This window comes from Apis cerana, linkage group LG12, assembly GCF_029169275.1.
Source record: "Apis cerana isolate GH-2021 linkage group LG12, AcerK_1.0, whole genome shotgun sequence".
In the NCBI taxonomy this organism is placed as follows: domain Eukaryota; kingdom Metazoa; phylum Arthropoda; class Insecta; order Hymenoptera; family Apidae; genus Apis; species Apis cerana.
In genome coordinates this window covers 86291-112488 of record NC_083863.1, presented here as the reverse complement: position 1 = coordinate 112488, position 26198 = coordinate 86291, and the positions used below count along the sequence as shown (strand labels likewise).

At 44.1% G+C, this 26198-nt stretch overlaps 1 protein-coding gene across 23 annotated transcripts in view; it reads right to left on the bottom strand.

The window, feature by feature from the left end:
• Positions 1 to 25526, bottom strand: part of LOC108003954 (CUGBP Elav-like family member 4) — a 540361-nt gene extending 514835 nt beyond the window's left edge. For 3 of the 23 annotated variants that reach the window (XM_062082763.1, XM_062082761.1, XM_062082771.1), the window contains exon 1: positions 24181 to 25404. In XM_062082763.1, coding sequence (XP_061938747.1) covers positions 24181 to 24361 — 181 coding nt within the window. In that variant the 5' untranslated portion in view covers positions 24362 to 25404. Of the gene's footprint in view, positions 1 to 12923; positions 14407 to 24180 lie in introns of those variants that run through there. The other 20 variants (XM_062082780.1, XM_062082790.1, XM_062082781.1 and 17 more) reach the window with 15 other exon arrangements.
• Positions 25527 to 26198: the final 672 nt, after the last annotated feature.

Here is a 26198-nt window from a genome sequence, read left to right as displayed (position 1 = left end):
TACGAATCGTAAAGAAGAAGAGCGACGTTTAATTTTCAGCGAGGATAGGATCAAAACGCTCTCGCGTTATTAGAATAAATCGTGCAGGTATCGGGGATGGAACGCTCCGAAACGCGAGCGCGGCAAAGGCAAGAGCCGGGCGATGTGGATACTCGAGCTTTCCCTCGAAAGCGGAGGCAAAGGGACAGGAGAGACGGGTCGAGCAAGATTCAACGAGTGAAAGAGAAGAGGAGAGAGAGAGAGGGGTGGAGGGAGAAGCATGGATAGGTGGAGATAAGAGAGGAAGCGGAACGGGTGACGATAGGGGACAGTGGGAGGGCGGAGGTGGGAAGCAACGCGCTTTGAGAGTGGACCCCCGCGCTGAAAGTTCAATCAAGCTAAACAACATTTCTGTCCGCTCGCTCGCCAAAAAGCGGACTGCCGCGCACGGCCGGCCGACTGCGGCAGGCCAGGGCTGGCTGGCCAGCCAACCTTTCCCGACATCGGTCTGGCCTCAAACCAACTTCAAACGCGTATGAAATCGCGCTATCGTTGTTGGCGAGTAGGGCGTGGCCATATCCGTGGGACCGTGCAGGATCCGTGGTTTTCCAGGTAGTGATCAGGATCGAAAATCTGTTGCTACACACACGCGCGCGCACATGGACGATATTCCGTGCGTGTTTCGATCCAGATTCCAGTAAGAATATCCCGAATCGAATATCCAGGGACGATCGAACGAATTAAATTTTAGTCTCCCGTTAAAAATATCCGATCCCTCCAAGTTTCGGAGAGACGACGATTGGATCCTTTCTGCCCTCGTACGCAAACGTACGCATAAAATCTTATCAATTTTATATACACCTTCTGTATATACGTTTAAACGCGCGTGATAAATATCGATGTAATTTTACTATTAGATCGTTGTCAAATTATACACGACGTATGTTTTCGCGAAGAGAGAATGCAATTTCCATGTCGTCGTGCAAAATTGAAAATGTATAGGTATATCTGGATGTTTTATTTCGCGTGTCACCTAGAAAATGGCGGATAATATTCGATCTCGATCGAGGAATTCGCTATTCAAGCGCGAACGTAAGTGCAAAGATAGGAAAATTTCGATACGCGTATGCGATAACATTTTCAAAGTTTCTTTTTTTTACAATTTCCCAGTTTGATAATGAGTTATTCATTCGATCGTATCTATTTGCAACTTCTCTCGGCGAAAAATATAGAACGGTTACTTCGCATTTTTACGCTTTATCTTTCGCGGAATATGGAAATCGAACGAAACCGCGGGAAAATAGAGAAAAAAATTGGAGAAACAGTACCGCGCTCCATATATTTTCCAACATTGGAGAATCTATAAATATAGTCGAAAAATCAATACGAAATATGTATTTTTTGCCACGAACTTTACGGAAAATATATATATCCATTACTTTTTCTATGCTCCTATTGAAAGAAATTCTCGCAAAACCGTCGTACCTGTACAATACTCGTAACGTTAAATTTACTCGCGTCGAGTGTAGAAAGTATTCGCAAAATTTATCACGTTATTTATTACCGCGATCGTAATTACGCTTTTCGTTCGTACGACGAGTTATTTTCTTTACGCAAACGAAGATAATCGATATTCGAACTCGACGATCCCGACGATTCGAGTCGACTTCTCGTTAAGCAGCCACGAGTGATGTTCGGGGATTAATGATTTTGACGCGCGACCGTTCTATCGGTAAGACGGGACGCGTTGATATACGAGTAGACCTACACGTTGTATTGTTCTCGCCCGAAACGAAGGGTGGGCGGATAGATGGACGGACATCGGATTGATCGGAGCCAAGACCGATTATGTGACGCGAGAGAGAAGGAGGAGGTAGGCTTACGGGAGGATCGATCGGATTTAGTTGCACGACGCGTCCTTCCTTCATATTCGTCCTTTATTTCCGAGTCCTTATTTCCCTTTCCTCGATACGATCTCGCGAAAATGCAAATTCTTCTTTCGCGTTAGAAAGGAAACGCGATCTGAAAGATCGAACGGAATAAATTAGGAAAAAGCGTGGTTGGAATTAGCGGAGGGGCGAGAGAATTCCATTGGCCGAAGGCCGCGTACAATTTACGCTATTAACTACGAAATATCGTACGATCTTAATAACATTTACGGCGGACGCGTAATCTCGAACGAGAGCAAAACGAGAGCCAACTAATTGGAGGAGCTAGTCGGTTCCCGGCTAAAATCTATTTGCTCGGAAAACTGCGCTATCTCCCCACGATCGTGAGAAGTAAGTGAATTCTATTATAAATACCGCCGCTGTTAATTTCTGCGCGACTTTCCTCGTGCTTTTGGAATATAACGAAATCGGAGGCACGCGTGTCTAGGAATATCTTCTTACCGCGTTAAAACGCGAGGCGCACGGAATGTCGTGTCCCGGCGAGAAACAAATAGGCGGCCCGATACCGTTTATTCGAGAACGGCGCGCCGCGGTTGGAAAAGTTTCAAAGTGGAATTGAAAGTAAAGCGGCGCGGCACGTAAACCACCGTTCGCCACTCGCAGCCAGCCGCGTTCGATTCGCGAGTGGCGAGTTTTTCCTTTTAAATAACAATCCGTTCCCACCGAATCGACGAGTGCGCTTCCCCCTTCCCTCTAGCTAGGCGGATAGAAATCACGTGCCAGCTCCCGATAAATACAGTTATCGTACAAAACGCGATATCGTTACGCGAGCTCCCCCCGTCGATATAAATAAGTAGAATAAGCGTAGCGTCGAAAAGAAAAGTAGAGGCGAAAAACGAACGAGAAAGCGTTTCCCCTTTCCTTTCTCCCGTCTCGCTTTATCCCGGACGAAAGTGATCTACCCTCGCTCGTCCCTCCTCTCTTTTCCGCGCGCACACACGCGCGCGATTCTTCCCTCTATCCCCCTCCCAAAGCTTTATTTTATTTCCTCCATTGTTTCCACCGCTCGTGGGCACCACCCTCGCGTAGTCCTCCTCATTTTCCACTCACACGGGTCCAGGATTACCAACACGCGGGCAAAATCTGTACGAACACCCGCAACGATGCCTTGCACACGTATAGCCGCATCGAGATCCCTTTTCCTCGGTTACCTCTTGGTCCCTGTACGTTGGCATTATTTTGCTCCGTAGTCCCTTTGTTTCGGTCCAGCCTATTGAACTGTGGCTCGGATAATACGCCCTACAGACCTTTGCGCGCCACGCGTTGCTCGCGAAACAAACCCGCATTCTCACCTTCCAATAATCCCCACTTTTATCCCAACGTCTTGTACACACCAAACCGTGCCAAAATTCCCATCTCCCATCTACCGATCGCGTTCCATTCAATCGACACGTACTTTACGCTCGATATGAAATAATCGCGGCGAAGCTTGTTCGTCTTCTTCCCTCTTCCCCTATACATCTCCGATAAATCCAAATCGAATTAGGCGACCGCGCCAATTTTTTTCCCCCAAATTCTATCCGAATTCCTTCTATGCACGGTTCTATATACGGTAAGAGATATCACGCGAAAAGTTGTGTATCTTTCATCCTCTATCTTTTTCAATCTGAAATGAAATCGATATTCAATTTCTTCGATCAACCCGTTGCCTCGAAACTGGTTTCGCGATTGGCTCCGAAGCGAGCTAGCAACCAAGTATCGAGATGTAATTTGGATGAGCAATTTCCAGCTCGAAGTGGTGCTGGTATTAGGAAACCGCCAACTTATGTATCTCGGAGTAAATTCCGAACTGTGGGGCATTTAGGATAATATTATGCCGGGCTGACATCTTTGGCGTTCGCAACACGGAGGTAACCTTGCCTTCCCTCTCTCCCTATCTCTCTCTCTGTACAGGCGGGGCAACGTCGATAGCGAGGAGGCCGAGATCCTGCGGTCACCCTTTACAGGAAAGGCCAAAGGAGCTACCTTGCTTTCGGCGAGAAAGAACGAGATACCTAGAAGGAGGGAAAAGGAGAAGGATGGAGAGAGAAGAGCCTAACCTTTCCATAGAAGAGCGGGGAAACCGACTGACCGAACAGCACGCCTTACCAAGCTTCTGCACCCGTGTTACGGGGGCTTTCAAATTACGGGGCACAATTTCGTCCAAGAAGCCACGATCTGAATTAACGAGACGAGCTGGGATGAACGCACCTGAGCCTCCACCATTTTCCTTCCTACGGTTCCTACTACCTTTCCTATCTCGCGTAAAACGCGAGCAACCATTATTGATACGGTCAAGGTAAAGTTAAACTGCTACTCGATTTATCGAGGAAACGTTCGAAATCGTTGTTTAATTTAAGTTTCGCCCCTCTTGTTAAGCCTGTACAAAGTTTCCTCTCTTAGCTCGGGGTAAGGTCTCGGGGTAACGAGCAAGAGGATTAGAAAATACATCCATCCTCCAAACATCTTTTCTAACGCGAAAACCATCCAAATATTTATTCGAACGATACAAGATGAATAAGGGAGATTTTGTTTTCGAAACTCGCGTTCTCGAAATTTATTAAATTCGATCGAAACCGAAAATATAATACAACTCGATCGAACATTTTAAACAATAAATATTTAAATATTTTTCTCGACACGGGATTTTCCACCTAATCCCAGCTTACACGCCACGGGAATTAGCATATATTTGATATTGTCTTTTTTTTCAATGTTGATCGATCGATGCATCCATTTTTAAAAAAATAATATTTCGTAAGTAACAGAAATATCGAAACATTTCAATCGCGATTTTTTTCGTCGAGAAAAAATTTGTTTGTACGCGCATGCATGCGTTAAGATCAAAAACATACATTGTACGATAACGGGAAAAATTGTGTTCAACTTTTATCGAATCGATCCAACATTTTCGCGATATTTTTATCGAAAATATTACCGTGGTTAATTTTACAATTTAGAAAAAATTTCACCGTAAAACTTTGAAACGGTTCGCGAAAAAGCTTTCTCGAAAAATGCGACATTGCAACATCTCCGCGTAAATGTACACGTACACCTAGCTCCTGGCAGAGATATAAAAAGTTTTATATTTTTTATAACGAAATATAAATTACAACGAAAAGAGAAAATTTTAGTCCGCGATACGGTTGGTTTCCTCCTATTTATTTCAAGAGATCGTATTATTATTATTATTATTATTATTACTATTATTTTATATTTAACTTTACGCGAAATCCAAAAAAAAAAAAAGGTATCATCATCCTGGTGATACCGGAATTATTTATAATCGCGAGAATCTACGTTTTCGTTGCATTAAAAAATATAAGGAATAAGCAAAATACAATGTCCTGGCCTAGAAAGCCAGGAAATGGAGCACATTTGTCACGTAAAGGTCTCGAGGGAACCTTAAAATACCAAAAAAAAAAAAAAACACGAATTCTGTCGCAATCCTTAATCGTATCCCGGAAAATATTTTATGCGATGTATTTCGGGAAAATATAAATTGCGAGCGAGGGGTATTTGGGAGGAAGAGAAGCGGTGGGAGATCGAAGCGTGACGGTGAACGCGAACGAGACGAGGAGACAAGAGGGGCGCGCGTTGCGAAAGAGAATCATGGAGTATGTATATTTCCCGATACGGGGGGAAAAAAGCGGTATGCGCGAGAAAACGTGTCTCGCGTATTTCTAACCTCATTTTGAGACGTCGGTTGAATTTATCGTCGCGACATAAATACCGGCCGTAGCTCGCATACCTCGTGTAAGAGGCGAAGACGTATCCACGGCCAGCCACCCCATTTAAACGTGAAAGATCTTCCGCCAGCGTAACGCGCGTAATATATCGGTCGGTGCATGCCGGCCTTAACGTTATTAAATTTTCGGCCTCGCTAGCCGCACACCACCGCCCACCCCTGCACATTTTAAATTCATCGAATCATTATCCGGTAGGCGAATGGAATTATTCAACGGCGGATACACAAGCCCGTGCCCCGATGCCGTGTATTTATCATCGAGCTGTAGGGGAAGCAACGCGTGTCGTTTAAAGATTCATCGGTTTCTATAGCACGCTATATACGCCGGTTACTCCTATTATTTACCCGCGATACACGCGAAATTCAAGTCGATTCGTATTACGCGCGCAGCGATCGAACGGACGATCCTTAGGAGGGAGCTGAAAGAACGGGGGAAAAAATGGCGGGAGCGAGAAATTCGGAGGGGAGAGTCGGAGGAGGAAGTTGGTGGCACAAGTTCCCAATGGAACACTCGGCTCGTCGTATAATGTTCGAAACAGAAAATGCGGGGATCAACGCGGTAGCGGAGAATGTAGAGTGGGTAGAGGGGAGGAAACTAGCTTGAATACGTCAGCGCCAGCGCACCACCGCGCTCGCATCAAAAATGTATGAAATGATATAATTTTCGTTTAATTAAAACTGTAATAACAGTTTTGACTACATTCCACCAGACTGGCATTAAAATATACGAGCCGGCTCGGCGAACACCGACGCAACACCGAGGAGAGGACAGTCGGAACGGGTAGACGGGATGAAAAGTCAGTCGATGAAAAGATGGGCAAAAGGGCTAGAAAAGGGCCACGAATCCCGCCTTAATACTTCCGACTCTTTGTTCCCTCTTCCATTCCCTCTTCGTCTCTCTCTCTCTCTCTCTCTCTCTCTCTCTATATATATATATATATATATATATTGTGTACAATATTTTAATTACAGTCGTGGGTGCAGAATCCTTTCATCGATTAGTACGGCTGCCAATTCCTTTCTCGTGTTTTCGAGGAAAACCTTCCACCTCGAATATTCTCGATTGGTCAGAATTCTAAAGGCACGGTGAACCGTGGAAAAAGTAGTCTGGCTAAATCACTACTGTTAACTAATTTCGGTCGTTTCTGTTTGCCAACTCGTCGATTAATTACGCGCGAGGAAAAGGAAAATTCGATTACCATAGATTCTTTTAATCAAATATCCCCGCATTCGGTGAGGACGAAAGGACGAACTTGGAACAAGGATCGTATTAGGAAGACACGAGGGGGGGGAGGAGATGTGCGGAGACGAGAAGGTGAGAAAGACGATGAAAATGGAAAATAAACGTAGCCACGATGGCCCGAGTTGAAAACAATTAACATAACAAAACGAAGGGAGCTGGCGAGGGATGTTTGAAAGGGCGGGATACGATGCAGCCAAGAGCAGAGGCGAGAAAACGCGAACGCGTTTCTCTTGAGATTTTGGCACTGTTTCCACTCGACGGTCACCGCCTATTCCACCGAGTTGCGCTACGTGAAAACATTTTCCCGACAAACGTAAACGAATCTGACGCGAACAGCTCAACGAATGTTTCTCCTCGCCCGTCAAACATTTCTTTTCCCATCCCCGATCACGCTTTACGTTTTAAAAAATATCCTAACATCACTTTACACGCTTGATTTTGCCCTCCCCCTCCGTGAATCAAACTTATCTTTCTGCCAATATTCGATATTCTAGATCGTTCATAAGAATGTCTTAATCGATTCGATCTAAAATAGGCTTCGTGTTTTAATAAGGATTGATAATCCGCTTGTTTCGTGCGCGATGTTGGATCGAGAGTGAGAACGTTTTCCACGTCGTGCGTTTCAACAACGTTCCGACCATTCAAAGCACCTTCTTCTCTTGCCTTCGTTTTCCATCCTCGTAGACGTAGCACGGCTTATTTGATTAAGGCGTATTGAATACGCTACGCGTATAATCGTATAAATTGCTTTTGATGCGAGAGAACGCGAGATCTCGCAATGCTATCCGCACTATAGAAACTTTCGCACTCTTCTTCGCGTCTTTCATCCACCGTATATATCTCCTTTCAAACCCCTCTTGAAACACTCCCCCCGCCCACGATATGCAATATCGTCACGCGAAAAACAAAATACGATAGCTACTACGAGGATTCCCTATCGAATCGATGAATGCGATAAGAAACGATATAAGAAAGAAAATCAAAAACGAGATATTAGAAATCGCTTTCTCGTGCGAGATATCGTGCGAAATATATTTCTTTTTTAAATCCTACTCGATCGATCGTAATTTTACGGAGAATTATTGAAGAATGCACGAGATATTTTTAACGATTCTAAAAAAAATAATTATGGAATAATTTGAGCGAACAACGTATTCGTTCGAAAATTAATGATTAACCGTGTTCCGTAATTTTACGTATTTCCGCTTCGATTTCAATGTTATTACCGTGAAAATTCTGAAATTCGTATTTATAATCAGGAAATAAAATTATTTTGCATAAAATGCATAAACGAAAGAAAATAAAGGCGCAACGCGTTCGAGCGACACGTCACGTCTAACTATACTCCAACCGTATCTACTTGCCGTAGTTACGCACCCAGCTAAGTGGAACGAGGCGTTACGTTCAAACGTCGCTGTTCCGGTAACACAATTCAGAAGGGAGTTCTCTCCGAGGACTTTCACCGTATTAACCCAATATCAGCCATACGCTTCAGAATCAGGTTAACAACCTCCTAGCTCCACTCTTCCCCTTCCGTTCATCCAAACAGTTTGATTATTCTACTATTTATTTACTCGCTACGTTCGATACTTAAACAACGCATCATTATCTCGACAAAAAATGGCCCCCTTAACTAAAACTATGCGCATCGGTTATTTAATTTTTCGCGTGGTGCGAAAGCAAATATTTCTTTTTTAACATAATTGCGCGCAGAAGAATTGTTTTTTTTACGATAATGTTTCAGCGAAAAGGAAAATAACTTTTTCTCGATGAAAAGCGACTCAAATTACCTTTTTCCCGACCCTTCCCTCGTAAACATTTCTTCGATATCTATTCGCGTCCATTAATATCTCGTCGCGCGGAGGATCGTGAAAAAAAAGAATATCGCATCCTGCAGTTTGTTTCCTGCGATCGTAGTTTGAATAACGCCGCACAAATCGCTAAGCAACGAACGGTGAAAAATATAAAATGTCAATACGTGAATTACGTTTACGACCGTTACAATAAAAATCGCCATAGGAGAAAGCGACCAATATCTTCTTCCTTAATGTGCTCTGTCTCTCTTCGCCCATAATGGTACAAAGGCGACGCGAGATTTTAACTTGCGCGTTAAAATATACGGTTACGCCTGCTCGCGTGAGCAAGCAATTCTGTAGTTGCGCATAGATTTGCGAAAAGCTTTGAGATAAGACAGGTACAAAGGCCAACTCTGCTCTAATTTCAAACATCGATCTTCGTAAAATCATCTCCTTTCTATTTTGAGACCGATTCGTTTATCGTACCGTTAAATGCTAGTATTTAATTTAATGATAAAATTGTAATATTCTTAAAAACTTTTTCTTCTTCGAGAAACGAAATATCTTTCGAATGGATAAGCGAATAATATAAAATAGATCGTTGATCGTTTATTCTATTAGATGCTATACGTTATTTTGAACGTGTATATGTTTTAAAAAAATTTAATTTTTGAATCATGAACAAATAGAATGTAAGAAATGTAAGAAATGAAATTGATTAAATCTATGAAATCGCGATTTCAAGCAATATTCCTAACTTTTCTTTTTCAAGAAACGAAAATACGTTTGGCAAAGTATCATTGGCAGCGCTATTTCTGTTCTACTAAAAATAATAGGAAAAATTGATTCCACTAGAAAATATCGAAATAAATATTATCTTATGGAGATTAATTTATGGATTGCTATAAAAAGAAATTAATTAAAATCGTATGAAATCATCGACTATTATTTGAATCTCGAAATACGTAAAACATTATTTCTCGAGAAATAAAATATCTTTGATTTTCCATTCTTGGTTAACGTAACATTTCGTTTAACGTAGCACTTGCTTGGCGATATTACAATAAAAATGGTACGAATGGTATCGTCACTCGCCAAGATCATAGAATATATAAATTTAGTAGTAGGAAATTTGAAAAATTGTAATAGAAAAGAGTATAAAAACGTAGACGCAAGGCGTAACTAGAATTATGTAGACGATGCATACCGGTTCCTAAGGTCATGGATAAGACTCGAAGGCGCCAGACAAGTTGTTTGCACAGGTCTAGATGACAAAACGTGCAACTCCTTTCCTATACTCTCTCTCTCTCTCTCTTTCTCTTCTCTCTACACAAACACATTACGCATATACACGATTGGCTCGGCTAGCACACACGCTTGAAAGCGTGTAAAGGCCTCGAGTGTGTGTTACCCGCGTCTGGCCGAGGGCGATATCGTTTACGATAATGCATGTGCCTAGTGCAGATCTCTCGGTCGAACGATCGTCCCCTTCGGCCTGCTTCCCCTATCGTCGACTCGTTACCTTCGACTTAGCACGTTCACACGCGATATGATACTTGCACAGACGCCGCTACGCTCCAACGACAATCTTCAACCGGTCGATTTGGAAAAATTGAACTAGAACGACACGAATTTCCCCCTCTCTCTCCTATCTTCGAATGTGTACCTCACTCGCTGTTAGAGTATTTTCTCATTTCGAGTTATTTTCCGGGTATACAGGCGACCCGATGCTATCCAGCACGTAGGAGAAAATTGGCGGGCGCGGAAAAAAGGAATTGTAGCGAGCTGTTGGTTCGCTTTGTTCGGTATATCGCAACCAGGTGGGGTTGAGGCGGCGGAGACTCGCCGAGGGAATGAAACCTGATTTAGGACTGCGGTCCAGAAATCTCCCGGGGGACCGTCCGAGCTGACCACTGCGCACTCGCTTCGCTTTCCAGCGTCCCTCCGAGCGCGATCCTCATCCTGCTACCACCACCGATTCTCCGCCAACTCCTCCGTGTCCCACGTCCGACATCCTCGTGTCCCTGGACGCCAACAAGTGCGACTCTTTACCAACATCGCGTTCCAAATGCGTCCGGAATACTAAGAAACTGCTAACTCCCATCCCACGTTTACGCGTAAGAATTTATTACAACGGAAAGTTGTTCCGCGCGCGCGCGCCGCATAAATTCTATTATCGAATCAAACGAAAATGGGATATATATCACCATATCGATCCTACAGTTTCTCCTTTCTCGTCAAATCTTTTCTATCTCGTCAAATATCTCTCTATTTCCTTTTATTACTAACGTAGAATACGATTTTCTCGGATACTTTTCCCCAACTTTATCTTCCTCCCCCTCCCTTCCCACCTTATTGTTAGAAGAAATTGAAAGAAAATTTCCGGCCCCTGTTATGAAACTTTCAATCGGTGGAATCTTTACTTTCCAACTTTCTTCCTACGTCCGATGCGGATAACAAATATTGTTTTGTATAATATCGAATCCCCGTGGTCCTGTATCGGGGATATCCCTGTAAAATCTAAAGCAAAGGAAAGAGGACCCGAGTTAGAGGAAAAGTTTTAGGCGAGAGACCTAAAGGAAAAGAAAGGAATAAAGAGGAAGGTAGGAGAGACGCTCCTGGCACAGCCTGGCGTGTAGGTTACTACGTGCTTGCTAGTCGGGGCATCCCGTGACCGTGGTCTGGCTTAAGGATTCGGGTCAGGCTGTAACCTGCCTCGATTGCAAATACAAGGGGGAAACACTCTTGGAGACACTGCCAAAACCAAAACTCAAGTGGCAGTGGCTATAAACCCGTGTGCAATCACCAAGATGCAAAAATTTAATCGGTTGATTCCTCGGTTATCGACCTACGTCACTTTCTGAGAGAGAAAGAACCCGCTCTGATATATAAATACATACGTGATACGTACATACAGTAGAGTATGAATCGCGGAACAAAAGGTATCGAATAAAAAGAGAACGTTTCGATTATCATCGTCAGGATATCTGCTTTTGCAAATGTGTAAAATTAACGTAAATCATCGAAACTTAATTTTAATTCGAATTTTGAATCGCTATTTGTTATCGTTGTATTCGTTTAAAATAATTTTTAAATACTTGAAAATTGCTCGAATAACATGTTTTTTCGTATGTATGACGTATTCATCTATATATATATATATATTTTTTTAAAAAGAAGAAAGTCAATGTTATGATTTTTCAAACATTAGGAGCAAAACATAGAAGCAACATATATATATATATATATATATATATATATATATATATATATATAACTACCTCTATTATTATTAAAGACGCGAATAAATTTAGACAGAGAAAATTTGAGTTCTTCATATCTCGTTCGAACGTTCGTTTGTATAATAAAGATTAGCTCGAAATAAAAGATCGTTTCTTCGAAAATGTCAAGATTAGCATATAAATACTATAAAGATCGAAGAAAGTTATTCGACGAGCTATCAAGGTAATTGCTAGATAAGTGCTTGAACGACATCTATATTTTTAAAGATTCCATCATTGCACGACCGCGTAACAGACCAGAATACAACACGACAAAGTATCACGTGCTAAGGATATTTCCAAATATTCGTTTGCCAGATGTGTTTTGCAAAGAAAAAAAAAGAAAAAAAAATTGAGCACGATGTCACGGAAAAATAACACGCCTTTTATCACCGGATATGAATCCTATTGAGCATACTTGGAATATGCTTGGAAGATTCAGGCACAAGAATGCACCCTCGATGCGACGAAAGCTCGTTGGTTAGTCACTGAAGAATGGCTCGGCATACCGTAAGGAGATCTTCCTTGCCATCTTTTTGGAAGATGTGCGCGCATTCTCGTCTTATTGCGAGTGCAAAAAATGAAAAATTCGAAATGACGGATGCTAAAGACATTCCGACCTACCAAGAACGAATTACTTCCATTTCACGTCTTGCATTCTTCACCGTTTATCCATATATTCAACCGTTAATGCGAATCATTCGCTATTATTCGTATTCCTAACGATATCGATTCTCCGGCATATTTAATATCGGAAGAAATTCGGAAAAGAAAAGTTTTCGACGAATTGTAATCGAAAGTTTACGCGAAATATTTACACGTATTGTTAATACGTGGAGTATATCGATGGTTCTCGATGAACGATGAACGAAAAGGACCGATTTCCTTCTTCGTTCGTTCGATTATTATAATCGCGAACGATTATTTTCTATGAGAAAATAAAAATACCTGGTTGATAAAGATAGAGGTCCGCGGCGCGCGGCCACACGATCGCCGAGCGCTCCACGCTGCCTGCTTGATTCCGCGTGCTTGCGGATCCGAAAAATCCTACGAAGAATCGCAAACGACGTACTATTAATGATGTCTCGTTCCAGCACCGATGATCGTCGTTTACGTAATTCACGAATCTTCTTCCTCCTCTTCGACGGTGTCTGCAGCACAACGATGATGCACCGTCATCCCTCTCCTTCTATTCGCGACATGAAAGTGACACACACGCGTTTCGATTCTCGACAACAGGACGGAAGAATCGTTTGACGGAGAGTCTCTATTTTTTTTTTTTTTTTTCTACTTTTCTTTCCCTATTCACTCGGCCGAACACTCATCGATCACGTCCGATGTTGTCGCAACGTCGATACGGAACATCGATAAAAATTCAACGAGCACACAGATAACCCGACAATTTTCAAATTGATCACGAGCAAACTCGTTTCAACGAGAGGAACATCCGTGATACGTTATATCGCGGAAGCGCCACTATAAGAGCGTCGCCGGTAGTAGTTCGACGACCACGTGAGCTAGGAACGAGAATTGGATCCGAATCCACGTGTCGTCGATCTCGCGCGGACGATCACGCGACTCCACCTTCGAAATCGAATCCGTAAAAACCTGAAACTGTTTTGCCGATCTCGCTAGGCCGGTACGTCGTTTGGTACGCGCGCCTTCCGACCACGATCGTAAAACACAGCGGAAAAGAACACTCGAAAAGAAGCGGAAGGAGACGACTCTTTGTTTTCACGCTTTCGAAAGGACAATTTGAAATTATGTAAACATAAGGTGTAGTCAGTTTGACTCGTGTATCACCGGGGCACGTGTATCACCAAATATCGATAACAACAACAATAACAATAACACCACTGTATCACCATACGAAGAAAGATGGTCGCTTCGGAATCGTTTCTCTCGCTAGCTGCGCAGCAGACGCTCCTCGTGCTAGGTGTCAACCCGTTCGGAGATGCAACCGGCGGTGAGAGCGTCAACCGCGTGGCTACCGACCGTGCTTCTTTTCGACGTCGTCGTATTCATCAAGAAAGGAGATTGGTTACCTTGCCTGTCAAGGTGTAACAAGGTGATCCGTTCGATTCGTCACTCACGCGTTACGAACGAAATTCCACCTCCATAGAGGAAAAACTTGCCATCAACGGATAAAATCGCGGACTCGTATCCGGCGCGTTCCAATTATCACTCGATCGAATGCTACGTTTGCCCAACGTATGTGCGTTTCATTCGCCAAGTCTGTTCACCGGCGAATGGAAATCCGTGGAACGGAGAAGGCAGGGAAGAGGTGGGCGATAAATAACACTGATTGTCCAGCTGATCGGTACGACGTGGTCAAAACTCGTTCACTCAGCAACGATAACTGCCTTCTTCTTTGCCAAAACGTGGAGATGGTGTACACTGCGGTCGCTCTCCGCACACTGAGGTTAGCTGACGTCACGAGCCCACCACGCGGAGGTAGTCTCGCGAACGAGCGTTTCGCGCCGGCGCCCGCGGCGCTGCAATCTCTATAGATACACGACCTCTCTCCGAGCCGGTATACCGCCGAATATTCCCTATACGTATATCCCGTCCGTCTACGTTCACGATTCGACTCGACTCGACTTTCTATCTACGATCGGAGGCCGAGTTTAACGGTTTAACCCATCGACGGATAGGATCGAACACTAACACTTAATGGAGTTTTACGTTACGGAACGTTGGACACGGTCAAACGGAGCAAACGGCCACGACAAAGACTGACAACTTCACGCGAATCGAACGAGGAAAAGTGTTCTGCGCGAATCGATATTTCCCCGTACAATCGATTTATATCGAAGTGACAGAATTCTACTTCGACTCGCTGCGTTTGCTCGTTACGTTTAAAACGAGAAAGGTTCTATTCAATCGCTGATCGAAGAAAATAAATAAACGAATAATGCGAATATTATTATCGTGTAATATTTCGATCAATTGAACCGATTATCGAGTATAAATTTATTATTAAATTTAATTTCGTTATTATACGTAATGTATGAAATGTAATTTTTTTTATTAAATGAAAGTGTGAATGAAAAAAAAATATTTTAGAGATCGAATGGTAATAAATTAAACGAAGAATCGAACGATTTCTCTCTACGATTCTATCTATAACGGAAAATTCTACCGGCAATATTTTTCACGCGAAAAGGTTTCGGTTTCACCACGGTGGTAATAGATCAATGTCATAAGTGATTTCAACGCTGAGCTTGTATGAAAATTCTTTTATTCTTAACCACGCGTTACCTCTCTAAAATGTACATGACGTTTGTAGAATTAAAATGAAAAGCGACGCAAAATACAGGAAAGAACTCTTGATCACCATAAATCATCGTTAAAACAATATTCTGTCAACGTTTCATTCCACTTTATAAACTCGTGCATTTCGTAACGAAATATATATTATCAACGGAACTTTATCCTCCATCTCCATCCAACGTCCATCGTCCATTTGAATCGAAAAATCGATGGATATCGATCTGAAAGATCCACAAGAACGAACGTTTTACGATCAATTAATATCAATTATATCTTTTCTCCGATATTTCGATATCCCTTAACTTTTTACTCACGAAAAAATAAAATGGCGGATAAAGATCGGACGAATATCCCTCCCGCGGTGATACCCATGATCCTTAAGGTGATTTCTCACAGACGGGAAACCGCGAACGAGGGATTTCAAAGAGAAAACTCGCAAGTCCCTTCGGACCGTCGTTACGGGTAGAAAGTTTCCACGGAAGTTGTGCCCTAACTCCGTTAACTCCGCCGAAGACGATGTAGAAATCGACGAATCCACGACGAAGAATCGTGAAAATGCCCTGATCTTTTGTGTATTTTTCAAATTCAATAAACGCTAAATTTTTTTTTACGACGATCGATATCGAAAAACGAGAAATCAATGAAATATATCGAAATTTAGGCAAAGTATCGCGATAACGTTAAATCAATTTAATGTAACGTAACTTTTTCTATTTACATTATATATTATTATTTACATCGATCCTATATATTTTTTTTATAAAAATATCGATGTGTATAAAGAAATAGTACAATTTTTTTGGAAACAATTTTTTTTTAATACTCGAATCGAATCGAGAAGAATCAGAAGAAGGAGAAGAAGAAGAAGAAGAAGAGAGAAAGGAAGATATCATCGATATTTCTTTTATTCTCTCTAACGAAACGATCGAATTATGGACGAAAAATAAGAATTGATAGCATGTATTTACAAGGTTCTTACTCGTTATACCAGCGAAGTAGCTGGTTTAAGTGCATGTCAGTTAGTATGTAGGTTGATGCAGTAGGAATAGAATAGCGAAGGAGAATAAACGAGAGCGAGAAGCAAAAGAGACAAATAGGGGGATACGGAATAGGGTGGAAGGGAAAGGAAGGATGAAAGAAAGAAAGAGAAAGGGCAGCCGTCAATCTCTTTCTGGTCCCATCTCGCTCGTTCTTGCTCCCTTTCTCTTTCGCTCTTGGTCGTTGGTGGTGTTGGGTGGGCTGATGGTAGGAGGTGGATGGAAATCAATAGCCCTGAATAATGAACCCCAAGGCAGCACCCTCACTCCGCTCTCCACGGTCTGGAGCAGTCTCTCATGCATCCTCTCATTCCAAACCGAGAGAGAAAGCAATTCTCTATCCATCTCGCGCTCTCCCTCCTTTTCCATATTTCCCTCTCTCTTCTTCATCCACCGATCTCCTTCGCCTCTCTGCACCACCCGGGGCCTACCGATCCCTTCTTCTCTCCTTCTCAACACCCGAAAGGAGGTGTTTGTGTCCTCTCCTAGTCCCCAACTTTGCTACGAGACCCCCTCGAACCCAATTCGGATAACCGACGGAAGAGGAGGAGAAGCAGGAGGACACGGAAAATGATTACCCTCCTCCTCTTTCTCCTTCACCTCCTCCTTCTCTTTCTCCACGACGGATCGATGGTCGTCGAGCACCTTAGTTCGTGATTCTCTTGGATTCGGATCAATACCTACTTTAGCATTGCAATAAAATGGTCGGACAGCGCGTTATGATAGCCCACTCTCTTATCGAGTATCCGTCCAAGAAGCAATTTCGCGGCCACTAAATTTATTTGCGATTTCGCTCAAACGTGAACGTAACGTGTATAATACGTTACCGCGAGATCTCGACGAAAGGAAGAAAAGGACCGTGGGGGGGAGGGGGGAGAAGGACGCGACATACAAGATACGGCGCCAATTAACAAAAGGATGGATCGACGATCAAATAAATAAATATCGATTGATCAAACAAATATTGATTAAACAAACGTAATTGTTCGAGGTAAAGAAGAGGGGAGAGTTGCGATTGTGAGAAATCGAGGCTTGATGTTTTCATCCGACTGAGTTTCGATACGATGACTAGAATAAATAGACCCGTCAATTTACATAGTCGTTAACTGGGTATAGCTGGCAAGCCCTTATCGGCTCGGTAGCTCCTGAACCTCCTGACCTAGCCAACGCGTTCTACGTTATTCCTATACTCCTCCTCTTCTTCCTTCTCCTTCTCCTTCTCTTTCTCCTTCTCCTTGTCATCCCTTTCATTCTCTTCTCCTTCCCTACACCTCGCCAACTTCAAGGCTCTTCTCCTATATACCACCTTCGGATCCTTATCCGAAGGAGACGCTTATTAAAGATCGATCGGGGACACTGCAGCAATTCTTGGATACTTTAACCAATTGAAAGTAACTGGATAGCTGGAAACGTTGGCCTGAATGCAAACCCTTGTAATTTACCATCGCCCATATTGCTCCTACAGTTTGTAACTTGAACGATGCATCCGTAACAACGAGTAAGAGCCACGGTTTAACGACATTTACAATTTAGATACGAGTGTCGCCAGAACGTTCTCCCTTTATTCGAGCTCAACGATTCGATTATTAAAAGTATTCGATATTCCGTTTGAAACCGTATTTATCGAATCCCCGGACGAGGCAAAACTCCTAGCCGAACGCGCGTACGCGAACAATAAAAGAACAAAACTTATTTTTTTATTTTATAATCGTGCCGTATTCCTTTGTCATCGACGACAACGACGACAACGAAGACTTTGAGTTTCGTTCTTTCTTCTTTCTTCCATCCCACGCTACTTTTGTTTCGATCCCACGCCTATATTCGCTCGTCATTTCGAGACGATAAGTCCTGTATACCGACTGGGAAAATGTTTTTCTTGGCAATCAAATGGATCGTCGTCAACGCTGGCCGTCTTCTTTCCACCGAGCCAAAAGAGCCTAAAGCGGATCGGCGGAACAACCCCTCGTAAAGGCGGGCTTGGTAACGACTATGCAAATTTCATTTGGCTCGGCCCAATTCTTCACACACGAAAGATTAAGACATTAGACTAGCCGAAGGATGGAGGAGAGCATGCTCTAAACTCAAGACTGAATATCTACTATGTATATATATATATATGTATACAGAGAGAGAGAGAGAGAGAGAGAGAGAGAGAGAGAGAGAGAGAGAGAAGGAGAAGACGAACGAGAAAGCAGAAGAGGAGATGAGATTCGGAATACCGACATACTTCCTCCGTCTGGATTATCTTCTTGTCTTCAACTATGCATCGTCTTCGCATATATGTAAACCTAAAACGACAGAGCTCTTAAATTTTCCAACTTTGCTCGTTATCGTACATAACTCATAGCTCGTTTCTAATAACCGCAACAATCGTTAATAACCGCGCGTTTTCATTCAATTCCGTATATCATCCTACTTTGCATACAATTAAACACATCAGTCGTGTAAAACGTTTCGTATCTTCGTGGTGACGGTAACGTCGTTTTAATCATACTTTCAACGAGTGAAAAGTGGAATACAAGATACGAGGCGACATTCATTTTATATCCGCTCAAATTATCGAAGCCAGGATAAAACAAATACGATCCTAGTTACGTAGAGATAAGTTACGTATTCTTTCCAAACTATTTCTATAATTAATTATACGCGTACGGGAAAGTTATGTATAGTATAATTTTAAGAATTTTAAATGTGCAACAGCGATACAGCTTCGCAAAATACAGCTTCTAGAAATTCAAGAATTCTTCAACTATGAGATAATTTTCAGATCCGTCCCAAGTATCGGATTCCCCATATTTTCGGATTCTCGAACGCTTCTAATTCTCATTCTTCGACAGCCCGTCATATTTCCGGCAACTCGATCCCTCTCGTTCGCGCGAGAAAGCGCAATTTCGATACCAATAATCATATGGATAGCTCTCTTTTCGTCACGACCAAGAAGGACCAAGAGGAAGCGCGAAAAAGGAAAAAGCGCATCGTTGCAAAGGAATAAGGGGGTGCAATGGCCGAGGTCCTTTACTTCCCTCGGCAACGGCTCTTCTTGCCCGCGATCGAGACAAAGCCATAGGTATTACCTTATTTCCCCAGTGCCTTGCTCCCTTCTATTGTACAAATCCTCCTTAGGAGGGTGTTCGCATTCATACGCGCGCGCGCTTCCTACAATCTGCCAAGGTATCTCGAATCGTTTCTTTTTCGCCACCACTCCCCCGAAACAATACGCTCGCTCGTTATTTTAATGGATCCGACCGAACGTTGCTTCGCGTTTACCGTTCGCTCGAGATAAACGGGAAAACTCGCGATACCGCGAGATGGTTGTTGGAAAGGAAACGATCGGTTCATGATTAAATAGCGCGTGAAGATTCGGCTAGGTGGTACTATTTCCAGAACAACGGAGAGCGCGCCGTTGTAAAGAGGATTTCGTATTCCGGATTAAAAACAACGATTCCTCCCCATTGTCAATTCGAACACCAAATTGTTCCGAATCCTAGCAATTTTGAATGGGCCAGAGGGCGATGCGTTCTGACTGGATCGATCCGGTGAAAGGGTAGGAGAGACAGAGAGAGGAGTCGATGTAGAGAGGCCCTGTGGCAAAAAAGTGGGATAACATACGGCCGTGCATGCAGACGAAGAGACGGGCGAAACGGGCGAAACGGGCGAACGGACAGACAGCCCTCGTGAACCTCGTGTCGAGAGAGGAGAGAGAGAGAGAGAGAGAGAAAGAAAGAGAGATTGCGGGAAGGCTGGTTGGGACGGGGTTGGTTGCCATTGTAATGGCGTGTGCCATGGTCCCCATGTGCCAACCACCCCAACAGCTGAGCCCTTTGCTACACTGCTGTTAAATACGCTGAAACGAGCAAACCGCTCGCGAGAGTTAAACTCGTAGTTATCGCTCTCGCGTCGATATACGTATATACGTGCGAGATACGCGCGAATCGATGGACGCGTCCTCTTTAAATCCACTCTATTGCACAAACGCTCGCAATTGAAAGGAAATGATTTCATTTGCTTCTATTCTGCGGCCATCCTCCCTCCCTCCCTCCTCCCGATATCAAGATTTATATTTTAATACGTTTAATTGGACGACAAAATGATATACGTTTGTCGCTTAAATTATGCCGACGATCGCGGCACCGATTCCACCGTTCGTTGCATCTCGATACCGTTTGTACCGTTTGATTGTGAATCGTAGCATCGAATTGTATCGCATTTCGAAACCCCGCTCCTGTTGCAACCGATTCGCGCAAATTCAATCGAACGCGAACACGTATCCGAGAATTGGGTATGCACGTGTATACGTACACGCGTTTAGCGAAACAATCGTCAAGACCCGTTAATTATCTTCTTTCCTCGATTCGAAAAGTTACGGTTTTATGCGCTCGTTAATAAGTTGGCATACTGGGAACGACGGTGGAGATAAGAGAGAGCGAGAAAGGAATCGAGGGGCGAAGGAAACGTCCTCGAATACCAACGGAGGAAAGTTACCAAAGTATCGTAACTACCCCGTAATTAAGTGAAGATGCCGAAGTGGCAGCCAATGGAGCGGCCAGTGAAATAAAGGGAATGCAAACCGAGTTTCTGTGAACAGAGAGAGAGAGAGAGAGAGAGAGAGAAGAGTAAGCGAGTGAAGGTGGTAGTTTTCTATTTACGTTGAATTGTAACTCAATCTGTAGGGCAAAACAAATTGGTCGAGTGCCGAGAACGAGAAAGAGGATCGCGGCGTGGAGGAGGCGGTTAGACTACCATGATCCAACCAGTCGATGCTAGCCAAAGGAAAGAAAAAGAGAGAGAGAGAGAGAGAGTCGAAGAGGTGGATGTATTAGCATTCACAACAACCTTCTGCTACCTTGGCCGAGGGTACGAAGAGGAAAGAAAAAGAACGAGAATGGTAAGAAGATAATACCTGTGAAGAAAGAGAGACGCGATAGGTGGGACAAAGAACGGAGAAAGAGAGGAAAAGTTTCGTTGGAAAGCCGTGACAAGGGATGGGTAGTGAACGGCGAGAAACGAGGGGGCGAGGGTGCGCAGCTCGAGGAATCAAAATATAATTACACGAAGACAGGCCATAACACGGAGACAGAATCACGGAGAAATAGACGGGTCTCATTAAAATTGGAGAGCTGTTTCGAAACTACAAGACTGCCGTGTCGGTTGCAGCCTTGTCGCCGTTGAGCACTACCTTTCCCTAACTCGAGCTCTTACCACTCGCTCTCCTCTCCCTGTGTATCCTGTATCCCGAGCCTATCTTGTCTCTCTCTCTCTCTCTTTCTCTCTCTTTCTTCGTCTCTTCGCCTCTTCGTACGTATATTTTGAACGAAAAACTTCACAGAGGTTACAGGGAACCACGTATTGAAAAAACGTGGTGGATGTAAAATAAAGGGAACGCGATGTTGAATGAACCTTCGCGGCTTTCAGATGTGCATTTTAATGAACTCGTCGACACGCGACGTCGGACCGAGCGACGTTATCAACGACAACAACAACTTTTCCGTAAATAGTCGGAGCCAATCGGAATCTTTTTTCCACATCTGGACGGATCGCGTGATACGTAGCGTTATTTAGGCTGGCCTTCTCCCTTTCGTAACATGCGCGCACGCACGCGCCTGTTATTTGACTCGGCAATAATGTCGATGCAAACGAATACATTTCGTTGATTGTTGGCAAAGTCACTACACCTCCTCCCCTCCGTTGTTTCGGTGGACGCGCGTCGAAACCATATCACCCTTGTTTACCGGAAAGCTTCAAATTACAGGTAACGTTGCGACACGGTTGCTGAAAATCGCTTCGTAATAGCTTTGTAGCCCCGTTTCACGCGCGATGGACGAAACATTTTTTTCCGTCGAGTGCGTGCGTTAATGGAAATATTTTTTCCAAGAAATGCGACGTACGAAAAGAAAAAGAAAAAAAAAACGTAGGAACGCGTCTTTACGCGTTACGCGTGGAACGTTAATCGTTAAGCGCGTAATCCGATTTAAATGCAGATAATTACCAATAACCCAAATAGATAGTGAGTCGAGGATAATCCAACGAAAAACGGCGAGGAGAAACACGGTCGAAAATGAAAAACGTCTAGGAGAGGAATACTCGATAAGCAACTCGATTTTATAGTTAATACGCGTAACAACGACAGGCATCTGGATCTATGATCCCATCGCGGATATACGTATGCATGCATAGCATACGCCTTTGATAGCGCTGCGAAGCAACGAAATATCACCGCTGATTCGGGGGGAGGGGGAGGGGAAGAAGGGAGGGTACGCGTGAACCGTGGCAAAGTTGGAAGCGAGAATAATTCGAAAGATTAACGAGCTATTTCCCGGCAAAAACTCGAACGGCCATTCGTCAACCATAAATTTTGCATGCCTACAAAAATAAAAATGCGCCTCTCTCCCCTAACGGCGCGGCGGACTTCTGTGCAGCTTATCGGCCGGATATTTATTGTAAAATACCTGCATTCCTGACTAGGGGTCAGGCGAGAGCGGATTACGGCCATTTTTCCTACAAATTAAATAAACGGAACCCGCTGAAGGATATCGTCGACGATACGAGATTTCGAAGAATTATTTATCAAAATCAACCATCCTTGCGCAAAGAAATCAAACATTGATCCATTACCTGAATATTTTACGATCGAATTTACTCGTACCTCGTATTCGTTGCTCAATCGATCGAAGATCAAACGGTCCCTTTTCCCCTCCCTCTTCCCGCTCCCCGACGTTGAAAAACTAGTTTCATAATAACTACAGGCAATAACCGAGAGGGTTCGACCCTCCTCCACCAGATACGTGGCTGATACACAATTCACGAAGACAATCCGCGAAAGCTATCCCCGAAACACCGCCTCATTTTTTCAAATGTCCTTATATAAAATCCCTTCCGACTCGATCCTTTCGCATCCCCGTCTCGTTTATACCAAGGTATCGCATAACGCTACCCTACTACGGTAATTCGAGCAAGCCTGGGATCGAATGGAGGGATTAGACGCCTCGTTCGCTGCCGGAGAAGAGACTGTGATCGGTGACCGGTGACGTCAGTGTTAAAGTCCCGGGTTTCCGGGACTAGTTTCCGTTACGGAAACGACGCGAAACAGTGATGGTGGACGTTGCCCCATTGTATCAGATTTGCCGGCGTCTGGTGCACCGCGGTCTTCCTACGGAGGAAGGGATTGGCCATCCTTCCCCCGGCCGAGAAGGAGAGGCGGTGGTTATAGGGGGTGGATAGGGGGAGAGAGGCTTAGGGTCGACCGACAAAGGCCGTCGATCGTCGACGTCGGCTCATCCTCTCGGCGATCGACGCGAATGCCCGCGAAATTTATTGTTTCACCGGCTTAGCCCACTCCTCTAGCTCCGCTCGCTTTTCTTTCCTCCTCTTCCACCCTCTTTCAACGCCCAGCTGCGCTCTTTCTCGCTCTCCAAATCTCTGTTCTCCCCCCCGTTCGATGTTGCCGCCCATACATCGCGTCACGAGACAAAAGAATAAATCCTGATTAATCTCTCAGTCGCGTTTCGAAAGTTACCACGCCGACGCGACGATACAACGTATAATACGTTGTCCAATGGTACAATGCGAAGGGTGCTCGTTATGATACGCGTCGCGCATCCACCCTTTTTTTTTCCTTTTTTTCCTCACCATCCTCGTTCTTGCTCCATCATCGATGGACGCAGGTATGCGCAGATTTATTCGGTTATCGAACCGATTACTCCTTGATTAAATTATACTCGTAATTCACTTCGTATTACACCGCGAAATCAATATTTTTGAGTTTTTCATTTATTCTTCTTCGGTTTCTTTGGAAAGGAAGATCATAAATAAGAACAAGTTAGTTGAAAATTTTATTTTTTCGTTATCGAAAAAGTATATCGAAAAATATATCGATTGGTTCGTTCTCTCTCACTCACCCTTATGCATGCCAGTGTATTTGTCCTTGAGCACGGTGAACTCGTAAATTTTACCAAATTCCTCGAACATCGGTCGTAACGCGTCCTCTTCGAGGTGGCGCGGTATCTGTCCTACGAAGAGTTTGATGGCGCCGTCTCCGTTAGGAGTGGAGGATGGCGAGGACGAGATCGGTATCAACATTTTTTCTACCTTCCGCGTCCAACACACTCGTGTGAAACGAATCGTTCGTCAAAACTCGTGTCCCTTGGACCCGTATCGATCCTTCTTTCTTCTCGCGCGTGTTCTTGCGATCGCTTATCGCTCGCCGCGTAACGTGAAACCACGGCCAGGAACAAAGTCAGTTTCAGCGTGAGGAAAGGGACGGATGGCGTTGCGAAAGTGCTCGTAAACCGTCGTCACCGTGGGTAATCGACCGGCCGAGGAGATGAGGCGATTAGAGCGTGAAACAGAGGCGTTATTTGGCGAAAGTAGAGGCCCGACGAAGGGGTGGCGTGGGCGAGGGCGGAGAGGGAGCGGGAGGTCCGGTTTTAATCAGGAGCTCGATAAAAAATACACGATAGCGTAATCTTCGTTGGAACGGAAAACAGAGTGACGTGGGAAGGATAGGATAGGAGGGAAGGAAGAACGAAGGAGTAAGATGGGAGGATGGTGGTGAGGAGGGTGGGAAGCGGCTAATGCGGCTCGTGCACGGGAAAGCGAATACTTAACGAGAAAGAGGGTGAAATAAAGGAAACCGGTGGAAGAGGGGACTCGACGATGCCGCTTTCCACGCAACGATTAATGGCTTTCGAAACGCATTAAGAGAGGCTTTTGAAGAAAAAATATATCTTCTGTCCGGATGAATTAATCGCGTGATGTCGTTCGCGATCACGACCACGTATCGTTCGATTTAATGTCCTATCACGTCCTTCAATCGGGAAAAGCAACCGTGCCTCCGCGCATGATTATACGCGATTTACAATAGCCAGTCGTTGGAAAAGTGGAAGCTCGATACGATCAGTCGATATCGATTATCGTATAGATTCGATCGATGAACGCTGTGTCTGCGGCCGCGTGCACAAACACCAGTTGCTCGGTCGGTCAGTCCGCAGGTAATCGAGGAACGGAGAACGTCCGTTACGAAGATTCGAAAATTCTAAAAGATTCTCCGGACAGGTAATAAGCAGGTAATTCGCAAAACACGCGAATCGAGCACAGATCGAGCGATTTTACAAGATGCAGCAACGGGACGAAAATAATCGGCGATAACATTTAAACGACGACCACGATACGACACTTTCACCAGACAAATATCACTTTGCGATCAACGCAACGCTATTCGATCATTTACCAAGTTTTATTTATATATATATATATATATATATTGCACTTAACTACTCAGATTCATTCACGTCTCCACGCTAACGATACTTTATTATCCTCCGTATTATATTTTTTTCTATACTTTTACGATGCATCCATTTTCGATGATAATACGACGATAATACGAGTCCCTCGATACGATTGACGATCACGTAGGACGAGAACGGTGCGATATCCTTTGGCACGCTACTTCTAAAAACAAAATCAAATCGTTATTTTTTTTTATCGAGCGGATTTATTTCGCTTACGTACAGATAATATTTCTTAAGCTAAACGATCACAAGCACAGCACGTTCACGATCACGAGAGAACAGAACTACGACACGACAGCGCACGAGACACTAAACAACACTGGTGGTTGAACGACCCTCAGCTTGATCCACACCACGCGCCCTGACGCCATCGTCCACCGGGAAATTACACGCACCCTTCCCCTCCTACGAGCCGCCCCTACGACGTCCCGATATACGAAGGGTGCACTTCCCCTATCGAGTCTTTGCAGGGTACGAGGGCGTCTTTGCGCCCTCTTATTAGCCCGTCCAACTTCCCACCAGCCTCTGCATCGACCGTTTCCATCGTGGATCGTCCTTAACCTCTGCTGCCCCATTCACCCGAATTCGCGTGGAAATTCCATTTCGTGAAACAACGTTACACC